This window comes from Ostrinia furnacalis, unplaced genomic scaffold (assembly GCF_004193835.3).
Source record: "Ostrinia furnacalis isolate ACB-3 unplaced genomic scaffold, ASM419383v2 OfSCF2311, whole genome shotgun sequence".
Lineage (NCBI taxonomy): Eukaryota > Metazoa > Arthropoda > Insecta > Lepidoptera > Crambidae > Ostrinia > Ostrinia furnacalis.
The window spans coordinates 575,987-598,666 of record NW_021132550.1 but is presented as its reverse complement, the minus strand read 5'-3'; the positions used below and the strand labels follow the sequence as shown (position 1 = coordinate 598,666).

At 39.3% G+C, this 22,680-nt stretch overlaps 1 protein-coding gene and 1 non-coding gene across 2 annotated transcripts; one reads left to right on the top strand and one right to left on the bottom strand.

Annotated features, from left to right (window-relative positions):
- LOC114355035 (calmodulin-A) lies at positions 1-18,850 on the bottom strand. The gene is made up of 6 exons (XM_028307690.1): positions 18,410-18,850; positions 18,304-18,337; positions 17,570-17,671; positions 9,084-9,219; positions 8,566-8,714; positions 1-238 (listed from the first exon to the last, which is right to left on the bottom strand). The coding sequence occupies exons 1-6, from the start codon at positions 18,500-18,502 to the stop codon at positions 207-209; spliced, it is 546 nt and encodes a 181-aa protein (XP_028163491.1). The 5' UTR covers positions 18,503-18,850; the 3' UTR covers positions 1-206.
- On the top strand, positions 12,125-12,198 carry TRNAT-AGU (transfer RNA threonine (anticodon AGU)). The gene has a single exon. It is a non-coding gene; the product is annotated as a tRNA-Thr (tRNA).
- Positions 18,851-22,680: the final 3,830 nt, after the last annotated feature.

Below are 22,680 nucleotides of genomic sequence, written 5' to 3'. Positions count from 1 at the left end.
AGTTCAACGAAAACAAAAACACATCAAAAATCACATGTACGTATACACTGCCACCAAGCGTTATAAATAACGTTAACCGTTACCGTTGCGGTAGAGCATTAACACTTCAACTAGATAAGAGTTTCTTTCCCTCCGTACTTGTACAGGTCCTCCTGGAGGGGAGGTCGGGGCGCGGGAGGGGCTCTCTTGGGCCTTTTCTCTGCATACTAGTTTTTCGACGTCAGTATTGTTACGAACTCTGAAAAAAGAAAAATAGCTTGTTTTAATTAAAAAAAAGATTCTGATGTATAAATAAAAAAGATGAAAAAGAAACAAAAAAATAGAAAAGAAAGAAAAGACACTACTTCCTCCACTTTACCCTTCTAAAAGTATGGAGCTACTTTTTCCTGCTTCATCATCTTGCTTTGAATTGCCAAGCTCTGTCTTAGTCAAGACGCTGGGCCCCTCAAAAGTCGCCAAATTTGCTTGTTCACTCTTGAAAATAGGCCACCTCAGATGATTTGAAGATTGGCTGGTTGGAAGCGGCCTACATTAAACTACACTACATACCTTTCTGCAAGCTTTAGGTTCTATGCTGCGCTTACATTGCCTCTATTCCAGAAACTTCCAATCTTCATACCAAAAGAAAAATTTTAAGTATCTCATTGTTACTATCGAAGTTACCGATTTCTTGCAACCTTTTTAAGGTCACCTTGTGGGTGGAATCCCACGCTGCGTTTGCCGCACATTGTCCCCATTCCAGAACCTTCCTATCCTGCAAAAGTGTCTCATATAAGATCATGTTTACCGTTTAGGTCGGCCTCGCGGATCATGTCGTCCACCTCCTCCTCGCTCAGCCGCTCGCCCAGGTTGGTCATCACGTGCCGCAGCTCCACCGAGGAGATCAGACCGTCATTGTTATAGTCTGAAGTCACATTACATTTTACATTACATTTGCCGCTGCGTCACCTCGTTCTAGAACCTTCTAATCTTCATAGACCGTCATTGTTACGAGGCTATAGTCTGCATCATGTCAGAACAAATTACCGTCGTAGTGCAAATATCGTTGCTCCATCATACTTGAAGGTGTGACGTGATGTGTCAAGTTTTGCTAAGATACGAGACACTCTAGCACTCGCCAACCCTGTCTGTCATAAGCAATAAATGCAATCGACAAATACAATACCTTGCAACTCAGACTCTGAGCAAATTGTTCCCAAAATCTCAACTCCTAAGTTGTTTCATCTTGCTTGGAATCGTCAAGGTCTGCGTTCACCAAGACAAGGGGCACATAAGATATCCCAAAGACCAAAGATCTCCCACATCTAGCGCCTTCCTGCAACTTTTATAAGGTCACCTGGTGGCTGGATGTCCCACGCTGCATTTAGCCAGTATATTGCCTCAATTCTAGAACCTTCCAATCTACGTAATATAGTTACCGTCGTAGTTGACCATGCCGTCGCCGTCGAGGTCGGCCTCGCGGATCATGTCGTCCACCTCCTCCTCGCTCAGCCGCTCGCGCAGGTTGGTCATCACGTGCCGCAGCTCCACCGACGAGATCAGACCGTCATTGTTACGAGGCTATAGTCTGCATCATGTTAAAACAAGTCCCCACACAATTTGTTCCCAATTGCTTTTGTTGCTGCTCCTTCTATCTTGGAACTGCTAATCTCTGCAGCCGAAAGACGTGATTTACTCAAGACTCGCCAACCCATCCTATCATTGGTTCTAAAAAAGTATTTTTTAATACTGACCCTGCTATGAGTTTACCCTTGACCTTCCGTGTTGTTTGAGTTAACGTTGATGTTGCTTCTTTAGGATGTCCACAGCAGAATTTCCAGGTATTTCGGTTGGAAGCAGACCGTATTCAGCGCTTTCCTGCAGCTTTTATTAGGTCACCTTGTGGCTGAATGTTCCACGACCACGCTACGTTTGCCGCTGCGTCACCTCGTTCTAGAACCTTCTAATCTTCATGTCTATAGCAAAAGTATCTTATAGTTACCGTCGTAGTTGACCATGCCGTCGCCGTCGAGGTCGGCCTCGCGGATCATGTCGTCCACCTCCTCCTCGCTCAGCCGCTCGCCCAGGTTGGTCATCACGTGCCGCAGCTCCACCGACGAGATCAGACCGTCATTGTTACGAGGCTGTAGTCTGCATCATGTCACAACAAGTTACCGTCGTAGTGCAAATATCGTTGCTCCATCATACTTGACGATGATGCATCAAGTTTCGCCAAGATACAAGACTCGCCAACCCTGTCTATCATAAGATTTAAAGCAAATGCAATCGACAAATACATACTCTGAAACTAAAGTCCCTGAGCAAATTGTTCCCAAAATCTCAACTCCTAAGTTGCTTCATCTTGCTTGGAAGCGTCACGCTCTGCGTTCACCAAGACACGGGCCACTTAAGATATCCCAAAGACCAAAGATCTCCCCCAATGATTGCCAGACTGACCGGTTGGGAATGGGAAATTCCACGCTGCGTTTGCCTCCATTCTACAACCTTTCAATCTACGTAATATAGTTACCGTCGTAGTTGACCATGCCGTCGCCGTCGAGGTCGGCCTCGCGGATCATGTCGTCCACCTCCTCCTCGCTCAGCCGCTCGCCCAGGTTGGTCACCACGTGCCGCAGCTCCACCGAGGAGATCAGACCGTCATTGTTACGAGGCTGTAGTCTACATTATGCTAGAACAAGTTACCGTCGTAGTGCAAATATCGTTGATCCATCATACTTGATGGTGATGTGTCAAGTTTTGCTAAGATACGAGACACTCTAGCACTCGCCAACCCTGTCTGTCATAAGCAATAAATGCAATCGACAAATACAATACCTTGCAACTCAGACTCTGAGCAAATTGTTCCCAAAATCTCAACTCCTTCTAATTTACTTCATCTTGCTTGAAAGCGTCAAGCTCTGCGTTCACCAAGACACGGGCCACTTAAGATATCCCAAAGACCAAAGATCTCTCCCAGTAATTGCCAGACTGACCGGTTGGGAATGGGCCGCATCTAGCGCCTTCCTGCAACCTTTATAAGGTCACCTGGTGGCTGGATGTTCCACGCTGCGTTTGCCTCCATTCCAGAACCTTCAAATCTACATAATATAGTTACCGTCGTAGTTGACCATGCCGTCGCCGTCGAGGTCGGCCTCGCGGATCATGTCGTCCACCTCCTCCTCGCTCAGCCGCTCGCGCAGGTTGGTCATCACGTGCCGCAGCTCCACCGACGAGATCAGACCGTCATTGTTACGAGGCTGTAGTCTGCATCATGTCACAACAAGTTACCGTCGTAGTGCAAATATCGTTGATCCATCATACTTGATGGTGATGTATCAAGTTTTTCGAAGATACGAGACAGTCTAGCACTCGTCAACCCTGTCTGTCATAAGCAATTAATGCAATTGACAAAATAATACAATACCTTGCAACTCAAGACTCTGAGCAAATTGTTCCCAAAATTACAACTCCTTCTAATTTACTTCATCTTGCTTGGAAGCGTCAAGCTCTGCGTTCACCAAGACACGGGCCACTTAACATATCCCAAAGACCAAAGATCTCCCACATCTAGCGCCTTCCTGCAACCTTTATAAGGTTACCTGGTGGCTGGATGTCCCACGCTGCATTTAGCCAGTGCATTGCCTCCATTCTAGAACCTTTCAATCTACGTAATGTATGTATATTTACCGTCGTAGTTGACCATGCCGTCGCCGTCGAGGTCGGCCTCGCGGATCATGTCGTCCACCTCCTCCTCGCTCAGCCGCTCGCCCAGGTTGGTCATCACGTGCCGCAGCTCCACCGACGAGATCAGACCGTCATTGTTATAGTCTGCATCATGTTAGAACAAGTCCCCACACAATTTGTTTCCAATTGTTTTTGTTGTTGCTCCTTCTAGCTTGGAACTGCTAATCTCTGCAGCCGAAAGACGTGATTTACGCAAGACTCGCCAACCTCTCCTGTCATTGGTTCTAAAAAAGTATTTTTTAATATTGACCCTGCTATGATCTTACCCTTGACCTTCCGTGTTGTTTGAGTTAACGTTGATGTTGCTTCGTTAGGATGTCCACAGTAGGATTTTCAAGTATTTCGGTTGGAAGCGGACCGCAATCACCGCTTTCCTGTAGCTTTTATTAACCTTTATTAGGTCAGCTTGTAGCTGAATGTTCCACGCTACATTGCCGGTGCGTCTCCTCGTTCTAGAACCTTCTAATCTTTATATCTATAGCAAAAGTATCATAGTTACCGTCGTAGTTGACCATGCCGTCGCCGTCGAGGTCGGCCTCGCGGATCATGTCGTCCACCTCCTCCTCGCTCAGCCGCTCGCCCAGGTTGGTCATCACATGCCGCAGCTCCGCCGAGGAGATCAGACCGTCATTGTTACGAGGCTATAGTCTGCATCATGTCAGAACAATTACCGTCGTAGTGCAAATATCGTTGCTCCATCATACTTGATGGTGATGTGTCAAGTTTTGCTAAGATACGAGACACTCTAGCACTCGCCAACCCTGTCTGTCATAAGCAATTAATGCAATCGACAAATACAATACCTTGCAACTCAAGTCCCTGAGCAGTTTGTTCCCAAAATCTCAACTCCTAAGTTGTTTCATCTTGCTTGGAATCGTCAAGGTCTGCGTTCACCAAGACGCGGGCCACAAGATATCCCAACCTTTTACGTCTTACAGGACGTCTACTGCTAACCAAAGATACTCCCGCATGCAGTGCCCTAACTTGCAACTCGCTGCGTTTGCCGGTACGTTGCCTTAATTCCAGAACCTTCCAATCTACGTAATATAGTTACCGTCGTAGTTGACCATGCCGTCGCCGTCGAGGTCGGCCTCGCGGATCATGTCGTCCACCTCCTCCTCGCTCAGCCGCTCGCCCAGGTTGGTCATCACGTGCCGCAGCTCCACCGAGGAGATCAGACCGTCATTGCTACGAGTCTGCATCATGTTAAAACAAGTCCCCATACAATTTGTTCCCAATTGCTTTTGTTGCTGCTCCTTCTATCTTGGAACTGCTAATCTCTTCAGCCGAAAGACGTAATTTACACAAGATTCGCCAACCCCTCCTGTCATTGATTTTAAAAAACGTCTTTTTAATGCTGACCTTGCTATCATCTTACCCTTCCTTGACGTCTTCTGGACGTCTACTGCTGAATTTCCAGGTATTTCGGATGGAAACGGACCGCAATCAGCGCTTTCCTGTAGCTTTTATTAACCTTTATTAGGTCAGCTTGTAGCTGGATGTTCCACGCTACATCTGCCGCTGCGTCACCTCGTTCTAGAACCTTCTAATCTTCATATATATAGCAAAAGTATCTTATAGTTACCGTCGTAATTGACCATGCCGTCGCCGTCGAGGTCGGCTTCGCGGATCATGTCGTCCACCTAATGACTTCCAGATTACCCGGTTGGAAGTGGCCCGCATCTAGTGCCTTCTGGTAACCTTTATGAAGTTACCTGGCTTCAACTTATTTGGAAGTCTGACGCTGCGATTGCTGGCACGTCGCCTCCATTCCAGAACCATCCAATCTTTGCATCTAAAGGTGTATCATGCTATAGTTACCGTCGTAGTTGACCATGCCGTCGCCGTCGAGGTCGGCCTCGCGGATCATGTCGTCCACCTCCTCCTCGCTCAGCCGCTCGCCCAGGTTGGTCATCACGTGCCGCAGCTCCGCCGAGGAGATCAGACCATCATTGTTATAGTCTGCATATGTTAGAACAAGTCGCCATACAATTTGTTCCCAATTGCTTTTGTTGTTGCTCCTTCTAGCTTGGAACTGCTAATCTCTGCAGCCGAAAGACGTGATTTACTCAAGACTCGCCAACCCATCCTGTCATTGGTTCTAAAAAAGTATTTTTAATACTGACCCTGCTATGATCTTACCCTTGACCTTCCGTGTTGTTTGAGTTAACGTTGATGTTGCTTCTTTAGGATGTCCACTGCTGAATTTCCAGGTATTTCGAATGGAAACGGACCGCAATCACCGCTTTCCTGTAGCTTTTATTAACCTTTATTAGGTCAGCTTGTAGCTGAATGTTCCACGCTACATCTGCCGCTGCGTCACCTCGTTCTAGAACCTTCTAATCTTCATATCTATAGCAAAAGTATCTTATAGTTACCGTCGTAGTTGACCATGCCGTCGCCGTCGAGGTCGGCCTCGCGGATCATGTCGTCCACCTCCTCCTCGCTCAGCCGCTCGCGCAGGTTGGTCATCACGTGCCGCAGCTCCACCGAGGAGATCAGACCGTCATTGTTACGAGGCTATAGTCTGCATCATGTCAGAACAAATTACCGTCGTAGTGCAAATATCGTTGCTCCATAATACTTGATGGTGTGACGTGATGTGTCAAGTTTTGCTAAGATACGAGACACTCTAGCACTCGCCAACCCTGTCTGTCATAAGCAATTAATGCAATCGACAAATACAATACCTTGCAACTCGAGACTCTGGGAAAATTGTTCCCAAAATCTCAACTCCTTCTAATTTACTTCATCTTGCTTGGAAGCGTCAAGCTCTGCGTTCACCAAGACAAGGGTCACATAAGATATCCCAAAGACCAAAGATCTCCTACATCTAGCGCCTTCCTGTAACCTTTATAAGGTCACCTGGTGGCTGGATTCCCTCGCTGCGTTTGCCGGTACGTTGCCTTAATTCCAGAACCTTCCAATCTACGTAATATAGTTACCGTCGTAGTTGACCATGCCGTCGCCGTCGAGGTCGGCCTCGCGGATCATATCGTCCACCTCCTCCTCGCTCAGCCGCTCGCCCAGGTTGGTCATCACGTGCCGCAGCTCCACCGACGAGATCAGACCGTCATTGTTACGAGGCTATAGTCTGCATCATGTCAGAACAATTACCGTCGTAGTGCAAATATCGTTGATCCATCATACTTGATGGTGATGTGTCAAGTTTTGCTAAGATACGAGACACTCTAGCACTCGCCAACCCTGTCTGTCATAAGCAATAAATGCAATCGACAAATACAATACCTTGCAACTCAGACTCTGAGCAAATTGTTCCCGAAATCTCAACTCCTTCTAATTTACTTCATCTTGCTTGAAAGCGTCAAGCTCTGCGTTCACCAAGACACGGGCCACTTAAGATATCCCAAAGACCAAAGATCTCTCCCAGTAATTGCCAGACTGACCGGTTGGGAATGGGCCGCATCTAGCGCCTTCCTGCAACCTTTATAAGGTCACCTGGTGGCTGGATGTTCCACGCTGCGTTTGCCTCCATTCCAGAACCTTCAAATCTACATAATATAGTTACCGTCGTAGTTGACCATGCCGTCGCCGTCGAGGTCGGCCTCGCGGATCATGTCGTCCACCTCCTCCTCGCTCAGCCGCTCGCCCAGGTTGGTCATCACGTGCCGCAGCTCCACCGACGAGATCAGACCGTCATTGTTACGAGTCTGCATCATGTTAAAACAAGTCCCCATACAATTTGTTCCCAATTGCTTTTGTTGTTGCTCCTTCTAGCTTGGAACTGCTAATCTCTGCAGCCGAAAGACGTGATTTACGCAAGACTCGCCAACCTCTCCTGTCATTGGTTCTAAAAAAGTATTTTTTAATACTGACTGACCCTGCTATGATCTTACCCTTGACCTTCCGTGTTGTTTGAGTTAACGTTGATGTTGCTTCGTTAGGATGTCCACAGTAGGATTTTCAGGTATTTCGGTTGGAAGCAGACCGTATTCAGCGCTTTCCTGCAGCTTTTATTAGGTCACCTTGTGGCTGAATGTTCCACGCTACATTTGCCGCTGCGTCACTTCGTTCTAGAACCTTGTAATCTTCATATATCTATAGCAAAAGTATCTTATAGTTACCGTCGTAGTTGACCATGCCGTCGCCGTCGAGGTCGGCTTCGCGGATCATGTTGTCCACCTAATGACTTCCAGATTACCCGTTGGAAGTGGCCCTCATCCAGCGCCTTCTTGTAACCTTTATAAAGTCACCTGGCGTGAACTTATTTGGACGTCTCACGCTACGTATGCTGGCCCGTCGCCTCCATTCCAGAACCTTCAAATCTACATAATATAGTTACCGTCGTAGTTGACCATGCCGTCACCGTCGAGGTCGGCCTCGCGGATCATGTCGTCCACCTCTTCCTCGCTCAGCCGCTCGCCCAGGTTGGTCATCACGTGCCGCAGCTCCGCCGAGGAGATCAGACCGTCATTGTTACGAGGCTGTATCATGTTAAAACAAGTCCCCATACAATTTGTTCCCAATTGTTTTTGTTTTTGCTCATTCTAGCTTGGAACTGCTAATCTCTGCAGCCGAAAGACGTGATTTACTCAAGACTCGCCAACCCATCCTGTCATTGGTTCTAAAAGTGTTTTTTAATACTGACCCTGCTATGACCTTACCCTTCGTGTTGTTTGAGTTAACGTTGATGTTGCTTCTTTAGGATGTCCACAGCAGAATTTTCAGGTATTTCGGTTGGAAGCAGACCGTATTCAGCGCTTTCCTGCAGCTTTTATTAGGTCACCTTGTGGCTGAATGTTCCACGCTACATTTGCCGCTGCGTCACTTCGTTCTAGAACCTTGTAATCTTCATATCTATAGCAAAAGTATCATAGTTACCGTCGTAGTTGACCATGCCATCGCCGTCGAGGTCGGCCTCGCGGATCATGTCGTCCACCTCCTCCTCGCTCAGCCGCTCGCCCAGGTTGGTCATCACGTGCCGCAGCTCCACCGACGAGATCAGACCGTCATTGTTCTTGTCGAATACCCTGAAATTGATGACATTGGACTTAATGGCATTGTCTTAGAGTCCAGAAAACTCTACTAGTCTTTGGAAGTCTAGAAAACTCTACTAGTCTTTGGACTGCTCAAGAAAAATATTTTTAAATTGATATGCGGATCGGCTCGATTGACTGAAAGTGAAGGTTTTAGGTGCTAAGCGCAGTTCCACTTAAAAAGGTTGAATACTCTGCCATTTTCAAAAGAAACACAAAAATATTCTTTTCTGACTTCACATATGAGGAGACTTATCGCATCTGCAAATAAATGGTTACACCGGTTAAATTTATAGTTACGGTTACAGTTAAGATGGTGCAACTTATGTATTTGCCTGATTCCTCAACCTATTTCAGGCTTACCTGAATGCCTCTCTAAGCTCGTCTTCTCCATCAGACCCGCGCATCTTCTTGGACATCATTTGGAGGAACTCGTTGAACTCGATCGTGCCGTTGCCGTCCTGGTCCACCTCCTTCACCATATCTCGAAGTTCAGTCTCTGGAATTTCAAATATACCATTCGGTTACACATACAGGTTGTAAAAAAAATAGTTTTCGAGTTCGCGGAACATAAAATAATGGGGGTGTTTCGGATAGCCCTAGTGATACCTACACCTTGGTTTCGGCTTGACACTATTTTTATAGTGTATATTTATTTGGACAGTATTTTATGCAGTAATTTCCTACCAGGCTTCCTCGTTTACATTGTCCTTATTAAAACCCGTCGAGTTTTTGGCATTATAAGTATCCCCCGGCCTTTATCAAAATCGATTGAAATTCAAAATATCAAGGTAATGGGCCTATTTAAAAAGGCTTAACTTAAAATTTCGTTCAATTAAAAGTTCCTAATTACTTATTGGACCATCAGTGTTTTATGTCACATCGATGAGCTATAACAAACATTGTTTACATGTTTCATACGTGACTAACTTTTGTTTGTCGCACTACATTGTTAATTGAAATGGTTTAGTTCGTTAACCTTCTTAAGCATGATTTATCCTGCGGTCACTTATTAGGTAAAATAATTTTACAATTTCTCTTCTTTTTAAAACTACTTTTAAAAAAAATCATGACTCGAAATCTATCAAAGATTGCACATGGAGGTAATTCGGGTAGCCCAGTGATGCTCTACCTCTGGACTTCGTCTTGATACTAGTTTTTGAGACACCCTGTATAAAAAAGTTGTGTAGGTAGGTAGGTAGGTACTGATCAAAATCAGTTACGTTATCATGTTACACAGACTATTTTTAGCATCATCATCATCATCATTTCAGCCCTAGGACGTACAATGCTGATAGGCCTCCCCCAATGATTTTCATGTTAACCGGTTGATAGTGGCCTGCGTCCATAGTCATAAACTATTTTTGTTCGTCCGTTCGTTCGTTTCAGCCGAAAGACGCCCACTGCTGGACAAAGGCCTCCCCCAAGGATTTCCACAAAGACCGGTCCTGCGCCGCTCGCATCCAGGCGCCTCCCGCGACCTTCACCAAATCGTCGGTCCACCTAGTGGGAGGCCTGCCTACGCTACGTCTTCCGGCTCGTGGTCGCCACTCAAGAACTTTCCTGCCCCAGCGGCCATCAGCTCTACGAGCTATGTACCCTGCCGACTGCCACTTGATTTTAGCGATTCTGCGGGCTATGTCAGTTTGTCAGTCTCTCTGGTTCTCCTACGGATCTCCTCATTTCTGATTCGATCACGCAGGGAAACTCCGATCATAGCAATAGCAACTATTTTTGTACACAGTGTTAATTCTATCATTACCCTCTATGCAAACCCAGTCCACTACTAGACTAAATAATTTCGTAGGCGACTTAAATTCGTATGTAACAGACGATAAATTACTCCCAACGGAGTTGAGTCGGGCGTTTCATTTCACGGTTTTAGTAATAAAAATAAAAGACTACGGAGAAATTTTTATTTCACCTCTACAACATTTTTAGGGGGGAGACATTGTTTTCAACTAGCGACCCGAGTTTTTTGTAAAATAAATACTTGTTCTTCTCTTCTATAAAGTTAATGCAAAAATCGCAATGAAATTACAATTATTAGTTTTTCATGATTGGCAAAATAAACAAGTGATTATTGTCAACTACTAGATGTTTTACATATCGTTAGATATTTACTAGCTTTATTTAAATTATTTCTAGAATGTTAGTTAACATCATGAAGTTTTTAGTTACAGTTGCAAAATATCGAACAGTAGACGTAGAGAGAGACTAATAAATCAATGTTCAATACCCACATTTTACCGTTTATAAACTCCTGTTCATTTATATTAGCATTCTTTACAAAACTAGTTTGAACAGGTGTAATGAGGGCTATCGTTTTAGCGCTCACCAGTTAGCGCCACTGTAGAGTAAGGTCCTGTCACTTGCTAGTAGCGAAGACAGTGCACACCAACTGGTGAGCGCTAAAGTGGTAGGAGGACTATCGCATTTGCACTCATCAAGATGGCGCCACTGTAGAGTAAGGTCCTGTCAATCGCCAGGGGTGCCAACTGTTAAATATAAAAACGATAGCCCTCATTACCTAAGCAATCAAATTACTCCCTGTGAACCGTAACTTATAGCTCTAGCTTCTATTTGTATTATCAAATCAGGACTAAAAAATAGATAATAATATGAACATATTTATACTTCATTCATATTTTGTATTGCATTTCCATGAAAATTACGGGTAAATTCATTCCATCATACAAATGGACAAAGGGTTTCGTCCCCTAATAAAATCCCAAATCATTCGCAAAATATGTGTTGAATTATTTATTAGGAATCGCTTACAGGAGTGTTTGTTTGAATATCCAATGAATAAGTATGTGTAACCATACACATATGAATAAAATTACTCCATACACTGCACTGGTGGGTATCATTTATAGGAAAAATAAGAGTAAATGTTGCATGTAAAAACGCATTTTTTTTCCATAGAACACATTTTATTTTAGACGTCATTTGACAGAAACGAACGAACATTATAAATGTAGAGTCATAAAAAGTCGTAAATTATTCGAAAACACTCTATTATACCTCTTAGTGTCATTTTAACTCTACCAATGTTTCAAGACAAAAAGGCGAATGAGGTGTCTGTCTGTGCTAAATAATTCAATATGCACTTATTATAGTGTGTGCATGCCATTCACCTAAGCAAACCTACTTATCGTATGAAAATAAAAACAACAGGGTTTCGCTCGCATGGATTTAGATAAATATCTTTTATACTATTCTGAGGCAGTCCTATAATTTTCACATGAAGACAAACAAATATCCATTCATTTATCATCACATTCACATTGTAAATGAATTTTATTCCGGTGATAAAAATCACGATTTCATCATACACGTAAAAACCCACTCGCCCCGCCCTTTGTTGATATTAGTAAGCTAATTTCGTCACTCGCAGCAACGGCGCCGTGGCTTAGTTGGTTAAAGCGCCTGTCTAGTAAACAGGAGATCACGAGTTCGAATCTCGTCGGGGCCTAGCAAAGTTGAGTTGCAATTTTTTGCTTTTTATTTTTAATTTTTACCTTAGTTTTTCAACAGTATCTATTACTTTTTATCTTTAAAATTATGTTTTATGTGCCAATAGCAGTTTCTGTGAACTTGTATTTCTTTTATTTTTTTCCCAAGATTGATACGATTCTTACGCATGTAAATTGAGTTTTTGAATCAACTAAGACCTTCCTGTTGTCATGGCATGTTCTAGCTAAGGCAGCATAGAGCTCAAGCAAAAATTCAATAACTTTGTATCTTAGCATTTTATGCTATCAAACATTATTAAAAGAGTTATAAATTATAAACAACATGGCATATTTTTCCTTATCTAATAATACACTTTCTATAGTTCTGTAATATGCTTATTTTGAAAAGGGTAGTATTTAAACGAGTGACTGTAAATTTATGTTGTAAGTGTCAAAAATAATTAATGTGGGCTAAAGAATTACTAAGTGAGCGACTGAGTGCGAGTGACGAAAAATCAAAAGAACAGCAACTTACAAAAAAAAAAATGAGTTCCTTAAAATACAAAATGAGAAGCTTCATAATATTTGAGCGACCTAATATTTGATTGAGTGTCAACGTTAGGTCCTGCATTTTTTTCAATGTTTGGCAAATGCTTTTTTAATACTGAGCGGTATTTTTAACTATAATGAAGTGTTTCGAATGCAAAATCTACTTTGAAAAATACTATTATGAGCAGCGTATTATGAGCCCACATTTAAATAAAAAATGATCTTATGAAATAAATATTTGACGGAACACTATTCTAGTAGCGAAAAAAATAAATCATTAAAATTTAAGGGTAGGTAATCAAATGAAACAATGTATTACGAAAAATGAAATAAATTTGTATTTTCTTAAATCGAATCAACAAAAAAAAAAACAAAATAAAATAAGTCGCTTCTGTCCACCCAAAAAAAAGTAATCTTATTAATAAGGTTCATTGATTGGTACCTATGAGGATTGAGGAGCTCTACCTACTCATCGTCACTGTATGATAAGTGCTGGCTTGGACTTAGCGGGCCGGCCTCGTTTTCTTTTTTGTCCAATAGGTATCAGCTTTGCTTCCAGTGGCGGTGTTGTTAGTTTGAGCCGAATTGCTAGACCCAAAACGTGTTTGCATACATATTTTGTTAAAAATTCGGGACAGTCGCCCCGCCCCCATTCGAATTCGCGCGCTGTAACAATCTGCAGTTTTCATTAATAAAGCGTATCAAAATAAAAAACATGAGACCTCAAATATAATATCAGTAACCAATAATCATTAATAAAGCAGCTCACAAAACTTTGCTTAGAATTAACTTTTTTGTAGTTCGTTCAGTAAAACCTCAATTAGAAAAATCTAATGTATCTTCATATTAAAGTTGCCCTCTCTGTATTTCTAGTCGCTCACTTAGTAATTTCGTCGCCCGGATAGTATTTTTATGTCTGAAATGTAATAATCAAAACCCACATTTTGTAAGCTCGTTCTGGATTTTATTATTGATCAATATTCGTCGTTAGTTTGGTTAATTTTTCGCTTACTTAAATTCATACCGCTCAAGGTATTAAAACAGTCGGCCATCATCAGTCGCAAAGTTTTTTTTTAGTCGCACGTTTTATAATTCCCCTTTTGAAAATGAATAAGTAAAAGATTAAAGTGACCATTAAAAATCGCCCAAATTAAAAAAAAACAGCCCAACAACACCGTTTTACCTGTAGATTGACTTTATTCAATAGAAATAACAGTGTAAGACCTTTTTAGTTTTTACGAATAAGAGGTTACAAACAAGAGTGTTATTGTCTGTGGTATTTTTAGCTTATTGTTTCTGCTAATGTTAATGACGGCTCAGGAATTTGGCAACATTCTGTTGTGGACTCGGCCAATTTGTACCGAATCGCCTCGGACATTCATTTTAACTGAATCACCAAAATATGGCTTGACTTGGCTTGAATTTTAATTTCATGTTATTCCAATTTTACATAGGTATAGATTTTCAGTAGTAATTTTTTATACTGTTTTATTTAATTTATCATTTAAACTGATAAGTACACACACCGGCAGATTTAGCGGAACGCAAAAAAAAGTATGAAAATAAGGAAAATTACTACTGATCTATGAAATATTTATTATACAAAATAAAGAGATAATTAAAATAAAATAAAATAACATATATTTTTTAAATATTTAGTCGTTTTTATTTAATAAAAAATCATCGAAACGAAATTTCAATTTTTCAGTTTTGAACAAAAATTAGAAATTGTGGCCAGATTAAAAATTAGGGTAGCTTATCACTATCCAAATGAATGAATTAATGATGGGTATTTCCCCCTCTTGCTCTGATNTGTAAAAAACGGTCATCCCGTCGCGAAGTACGCCTTTTTCTGACTTGAACCCTCCTCCTAACGACAGAAATGATCAATCTGTACCGTTGGTTACTGCCATGGGTGGTCGATACTGATCAACGACGTCTTACGGCAGCCGATTTGTATGCATGGCCGTTACTTCTCATTTCATCTGCCTTAATGATTTCTGACGGTGCTAAGCTGGGCATAATAAACCCTTATAAGTAACTGAATGCTTACACAACAAAATTCTCAGAAAAAAACATCTTTCACGTAAAAGAAATCCAAATTAGCAAAAGCTTCATTCAATTCAAAACACTCAACGAAACTGTTGATGGGGTAATTTAAACAAAATAATTAAAAAAATATACTGTTGGCAATTATTTTTTTCATATTTAGAATTAAATTAAAAAATAATGTCATAATTAGGCATTTTTTTCCTAAAATAATGATGATATTGATGCTTTTTTTTCCGTTCCTCTAAATCTGCCGGTGTGTGTATTATTGATTTTGCTATGTAGAGTCAAAGGTGTAAGCGTTTTTAAAAGCAATGATCTTGGTTATTTTATGTCTTTAGTCTTCAGTTCAAGTAAAATTATTAAAATTAATGAAAATAGGCAAGAGAAACGTTTTATTTATGACACTGAAAAGATACGCTCAATTAACTAAAAAATATTTCTCATAAAGACTCAAAGATATGATTCCATTCATAATAATCATTTTGGATACAAAAGAAAAAGGTCTTACATTCATAATGATGGTAGAGTTCATAGATTATCATCTTTACGCTTCCCCTTCCATAATAATAATAGTAAAATAACTGCAAGTGCAATAAACTAGCCAGTTAGCGGCAGGCGTTGCCAAGATTTGGGTATAAATAATAGTTAAATGAAATATGGTAATCTGTTTTAATAAGTTATCTACTTTATTATCCTAATTTATAAAAACCTTGGACTACGTCCGAATTCCCAACCCGTCTGGCCAGCAGCGTGGTGATTGTACGCCAAATCCTCCATTCGCCTCCGGTAAATTTAATTTAACGGCAATTATTATTATTGATATACTCGTAGGTTTAATAATAATTGTATCTACTCTATCGCATTGAGAAAACGTGTAAAGTTAGAGATATGATTGTTAATGAAATAAATAATGAGCAGTTTTTCTGCTGTAGATATACTCAATAATATTTTGCCGAGGATGATGATTATCCGAATTTTCAGTAATAATCACATTGTGTGGTAATACTTTAGTTAACTATTAAAATAACACTTGGCAGCAGCAGACCTATGTAGACACGTCACACGCCTATTGTTTTAAAATTGTGTCTCGTTTTGATGTGTTCATTGTTCACCTCTTAGCTAGTAGAAATAAAGTCACGAAGTTAGAAATTTATTGTGTACCATGCATTTTCCTCTATAAGTCTTTATTGACTGGACTTGTTAAAACATTTTCATAAATGCTCTATCCAAAAAGTACGCTATTATTATTAACTAGCGGCCGCCCGCGACTTCGTACGCGTGGATCCCGTTTTACCCCCTTCCTCTATCTTACGCGGTTTAGATTTTTTCATACAAATGTTTTTTCCCGCTAACTCCCGTTCTCGTGGGAATTTTGCAATATCCTGTTGTAGCTAACTAAGCTTTAAGTTTACTAAGGTACCTGCGTGCCAAATTTCAAGCGTCTAACTTAAGCGGTTTAGATTTTTCATACAAAAGGATTTTCCCGCTAATTCCCGTTCCCGTGGGATTTTCGGGAATTCCTTTCTTAGTGCACCTCTAAGATACCTAAGCTACGTCCCTTCCAAATTTCAAGTGCCTACGTTTAGCCGGTTAGGCTGTGCGTTGATATGTCAGTCGGTCAAATATAAGTATAGATTTAAAATTACACTCTCCCATTCCCTAGTAATCAAATCATTAAAAGCTAACATCATTTTGGCTACAAACAATTTCGTCTAAAGATCCCAGACACATGAATCATGAACTTGCCCGTCTGTCGAAACCCGATATTGAGACGTTGAAACTAATACATCTTGCGGTCTCACTGTTTGTCTGTCTTAGTTTATTTATGTTCAATGTCTTCATCTTGACACGTAACTAGATAAGTATAGTCAGTCAATACTCGTAGATAATAGCAAGCTTGAAAACAAGCAAGGTCGACTAACATTGATCATGGTTTGGCATATTACAGCTTTTGTCATGAACATCATCATTTCAGTCATAGGACGTCTATTGCTGAACATAGGCCTCCCCCAATGATTTAGATCAGGGGTGGCCAACTTGATTTGACATACAATCTACTGTTTACTAACGAAACCCTGGCGATCTTAAATGAAACAGCATAGTTTAGTACACAATTATGTAGTATTTTTTGCCTTGTTACGATCGACTGGACTAATATTCGCAATCGACCGGTCGATCGTGATGACCCCTGATTTAGATGAACATTAGTTGATTGGAAGAGACCTGATAATGTCTTTCTGGCAAACTTATTTTATAAGTATTTGAAAAAAAAAAAAAAAAACATTTACTAGAACATAAAATATTATACACTTGCTTGTGAACGTCTTTCTTATTAATGTTCATGAGCCTATTTGGTGCCAGACAAGACAATCTTGAGATCATAGAGACACTCACTCGAGAAGAGCGAATTATAAAAAAACTTGTAAGGCTTTTGTATAAAAACTGCGACTATTGTATGCGTAGTTTTATAAAATGAGAAGTACCTGTAGTAATAATAATAATCAACAGTGCTATTATGCACGTCTCGTTGTGACAATGGAACTAACTATAAAAGTACGCTCATAAGAGAAATGTTTGGCATGAATGTGAACTCGTATTAAAAAGAGGTAAAGTTTGTGTGTTTGTATATTTGTTGATAAATTGTAAGGAGTAATCTGGGGATCTACTGAACCGATTTTAAAAATTCTTTAACCAATAGAAAGCAACATTATTGCTGAGTGTCATAGGTTATATAAAAAACCGGCGAAGCCGCGGGCGGAAAGCTAGTACTTAAATAAATAAAATAGTTACCTGAAGGTCTCTGTCCCAGGGAGCGCATCACCACCCCCAGCTCGGCCATGGTGATCGTCCCATCCTCGTCTTTGTCAAACAGCATGAAGGCCTCCTTGAATTCTGCAGGATAAGTTAATCTTTTTAAGCAGTATTTGAAAACTATTCCGCTGCATCGAACAGAAAAAGAATCACGTAAATAGGACCTAGGACTTGATAAATAGATAACAATATGATAGACTAGCTTTTGCCCGCGGCTTCACCCGCGTGAAATTTCGTTTGTCACAGATCGTCATAAATTATAGCCTATATGTTATTCTGGGTTATAACCAACGATACTGTAAAGTTTCATCAAAATCCGTTTAGTAGTTTTTGCGTGAAAGAGTAACAAACATCCAGACATCCAGACATCCAAATTTTCGCATTTATAATATTATAAGTAGGATTAGAATAGAAAATCAGAATAGAACCTTAATAATTGCTAACGAGATAACGTTTTCAATTTGAATTTGAAAAATTACAAACGGATCGATTGGGACGTGCAAAATAACCCATAACATAGACGTATATTTTAACGACCATGAACCCGTAACATCTAACTACATATTTTCACACTTTATCAACTCAAAAGAAATGTTCAAAAGATAATTTATGATAATTATCCTATTGACAAAAATTCATAAAAACTTTCATGGCAGTTAGTTTGATGCTTCAATTTTCATAAGATAAAGATAGAAACAGAAAATTATGCTTACCTGCAACTTGCTCCTCTGTAAGTCCATATTCTGACTGCAAACGAAAGAAACAAAACATTAGCTTTATTCAATAATTTATAAGAAACTTTGAAATTAAGATACCTACCGAAACTTGCCGTATAGCCAAATCACTAGTTAACCTCCGCAGTCTCCGGTACTCTTTGTTGTAAATATCATCTGTGGCCATGGTTTTAGCCATTTCAAAAGTTTAAAGTAACAAAATACCTCTAAAAACTTGGGTTTCTCCGAAGAATTCTCAAGTTACGACACTGGCAGTTAAAAACTTTACACTACACTACCACAAAACTTTATCATTGAACCTCTTTGCTCTTGTTTACAGCAAACAATGTAAAAAAAAGAAACGTCAATTTTCCCGCGCACTCAATCACGTACTAATAAAAAAGTTTTTATCGAGGAGTTTGTATAACACTGGTAATTAAAAGTTTGGACCAAGAAGGTCGTTCGCCACGTACGGTCAAAAGCGGTTTGATTTTTTTTTCACAGCCGGTAATCAAAACAAGCCAGCATTGACAGGCGAGCGCGACATTGTCAGCTGGGATGGTAGAACTCTATATTTAAATTATATTTTTGCACGATATATGCTAGCCGGGCGCTCTACATTGTCCGCGAAGTTCACGTAGCATTTAGCAGCTATATTTTAAGGAATAGTGTCACATAACAATAATTAATTATAAATTAGATCAGAGATGATTGCTTAAACCCGAAGCCCTCATTGCTTTAGTTGTTTCAGATTGTTTATTTTGTTATTTCAAAGGACAATTAATTTATTAACAAAATACTTTTAAACATAATTTTAGTTATAGGTTTATTGAATTTTTGTTGAATTTATTATACTTTTGTAAAATAGATGCTATCAAGAATATAATATCTCTTTTCTGCTTGGCCCAAAGGTTGACTAGTAGAGATATTGCCATATGGCATTAAGTTTGCCTTTTTTGAATAAATAAATATTTAATTCATAATTAAATGTGACCATTGTAGAACGAATTAATATTTTCTGTTATCTTGGCACGCGCGTGTGCGGAACGCGTTAATTTTGGCGGGAAAATTGTCTCAAATAGCCGGCGATTCTACAAATAAATCGTAAACACTGCATTTTGGTCGCCGTCCCAAATAAATAATATTGGAATATTATTATGGCGTGGCATTTGAATTTAACTAAAATTGAATCTGAAATGTTAAATTTACCACAATATTTTTATTGGCAGTCGCACTAAATTTATTGCTTTTGAAAATTGTTGAGTAGAAGAGTTTGTTCCCGGAATCTCAAGAATCAGATGAGATATACTTTAAGCGCCATCTATCGACATGCTTTATATTCAAATGTTTGTTATCAAAGCATTTGAAGATACGAGTAGTTTCTTGCAGTATGATGTAGAGTGCATTAAAGCCAAATTGTAAAATCTGTGTAAAATAATAATGTTTCCTGTCTGTCTGTGGATTACTAATCGACTACCTAGCCTGAGATAAGAAATTACCTTTTTGGCTTTCGTTTTTTACAGATTTCAACTCAACATGATCCGTATTCCGAAATTATATCTTAAAATGATGTTTTTTTATACGACGAACCATCGATCTTTAGGAAAAGAGTTTTCTAAATGCAAGGTCATAATATTATTAGCTTAATAATCTTTAGTATGGGTTCGACATCAAAGAAAAAAATCCTACAAGCAACTTAGAGTTTTCATTTCAATAATTGCAATTTTAATATCGATCGCATAATATCATGGTAATTTTGATGGTCATTTTCGCCCCCACATCATAAAAATACTTTTTTTAACGAGTTGTTGACTAAAACCAATCAAAGGCATAGTAATTAGACAGCCACGTTATTTATTTGTGGCGGCAACATTTTTGAAGGCAATAAAAAGCAAAACACAAGACAGTCGGCCGAAAGATGTAGCGGTGTAAAAATGCGAGCGGTTTTTAGAATCGAATGAGAGAGCTTAGGTTTGAACGTGTCACTATAGCAGATAGACGATTAGATAGAATACGCACTTTTATTTACATTGGATACAGTCTCTTAGATACAGCCCGTTGTCTCTATCAAAGCCTAATTAAACTAAACCGGTGTTAGATTTTCTTTTCTTTTGCTATTTTCTTTTATTTTATTAGTTTTGAACTAACTACTTTATTGAATTGCATGAGAAAAACTAATCACAGGTGGCAATTTTCTAAAAATGGAAATCTTGAAAACTAAGGTCAAAACTTAATATTATAGAGATCATGAGGAGGCCGATAGTTGCAGGGTTATCCATTGTTTTTGGAACACCCTGGATACTTATTATAAAATAAAAAAAAAATATCTAAATGTTCTTTCGGCTGTAAATATGATGCTATACAGATTAATGTAATAAACAATAGATTCAAACTAACATTCAGTTAAAATTCAACCTATTCACTACTTATGAAATCTTTTCGTTTGCATCGAGTTTCAAGCGTTGTTTCATAATACGTCTTAGTCACAACTCAAATTATTTCTTCCTCAACACATCGTAAAGCTATTTCAGTTGTTCAATGGGCACTTTTTACTGCTACTTTTGTTGACGTTTGAATCGTATAATTTATTCCGAGTTCTCGTAAAAGTTCGTGACTGATGTTAAATTCTATAATGACTGGTTCCGGGAAAATGAAAATAGTTGCAGTTATTTCAAACGTTTATTAATGAATGAAATTCAAATGAAATGTAGCCGAATACCTTTTAACTGACTAGTACTTTGTTGATAATAAATTATTGTTTTAGTCAACCTACAGAATACAGTTTTTTTTATTTTGTATTGTGAACTAAATACATTTTAGGATTTAACTAAGTATCCATAAACCACAATATTTTTCACAGGAACCGAGTAAAATTAGTAAAGAGCATAACACTATTATTTTGTGGAATCGACGATTGATACTGTTCGAAATTTAAAAAATTAAAAACATTTATTTTTTAAATTCTCAATCATTTATAATTTATTCAATGCTGCCAGCCTTTCCCGATGGTGTAATTAATATTTTATGTTTATTTTGAGCTTTACTTCAATTGTTTTTTGAGCAAACCTGTTCAATCATTTTGATTTTTCAACCTTACGTTGTTTTGTTACCTTGTTTTCCAAAAGAAGACGCTATTGTTGTATGGTAATAAACAGAAAAAAGTACCTTTAACATTAATATATTAAAAACCCTTATCGTTTGATATTACGGCACCCATTAGCCTACGACATGAATAAAAAGAAAACGTTTTAAAATATTAACCTACTTAATTACTCCGGTCATTAGTGAAATATTACTAAGTGGTCGGCCAAAAACTCATTGCCCATTTAGTCTCTACATTTTTAAGAGTAAAAGAGTTTCTTTGCACAAAACGGCTGCTTGAAACTTTGGTTCACTTTGTAGCCTTATTCACGTAACAAAACTTCAACGACAACAAATCACAGAGTTGCAATCCTATCAAGTAATCTTTCTATTGTAATAACCCTTATGAATACGGATTTAGAACTGTTTTTCAATAGGACGACTTCTAAACGTCAACGAGATTTTGACTTTAAGAAAATACGTGAATTAGGCCACTGGACTAATAAGCCAGAGGTTGTGGGTTCTATTCTCGCACAATACGGTGTTTTATAGTGTATTTAATGAAAACTAGATGGGCATATTACTTTTTCTTTTCAAAATATGGTGTAGCCTGGATGTTGAAAAGAAAAGGCAGTGCCTGAAAACTTTTGACATAATGAACTGAACCTCTTATAGATTAGAATGAAAGAACAGGCCGTTGAGACAAACTCTTACTTCGCTAAGTCATTTTTAACATACCTACGTATTTTTAATTAACGAATCTAAGATTACGATCATCATTTAGTACTAGCTTTCCGCCCGCGGCTTCGCCCGTGTGGAATTTTGTCTGTCACAGAAAAACTTTATCGCGCGAGTCCCTGTTTCAGAAACCGGGATAAAAAACTATCCTATGTCCTTTCCGGGACTCAAACTATCTCTATACCAAATTTTATCAAAATCGGTTCAGTGGTTTAAGCGTGAAAGCGAGATAGACAGACAGAGTTACTTTCGCAATTTATAATATTAGTATAGATTTATCACGAATGTTAATATAGGTGACAATGTTTTGTACAAGCCAGTGGCTCATTCCTGGAAATAACAATTTATTTATAAAAATGAATCATACTAAACTAGAATACAATTTTTGCATGTTCTAAAGTAATTACTCACTAAGTTCATTAACGATTTAATAATAAATGTATTTCAGCTTTCATTAGTCAAAGCATGCTATACTCTCACGAACTTCGTGATGGAATGCAATTCATTTTTCACGCGTAATTTTGGTAAGCAACACCTAAACTCTATCTAGCCGTCTCT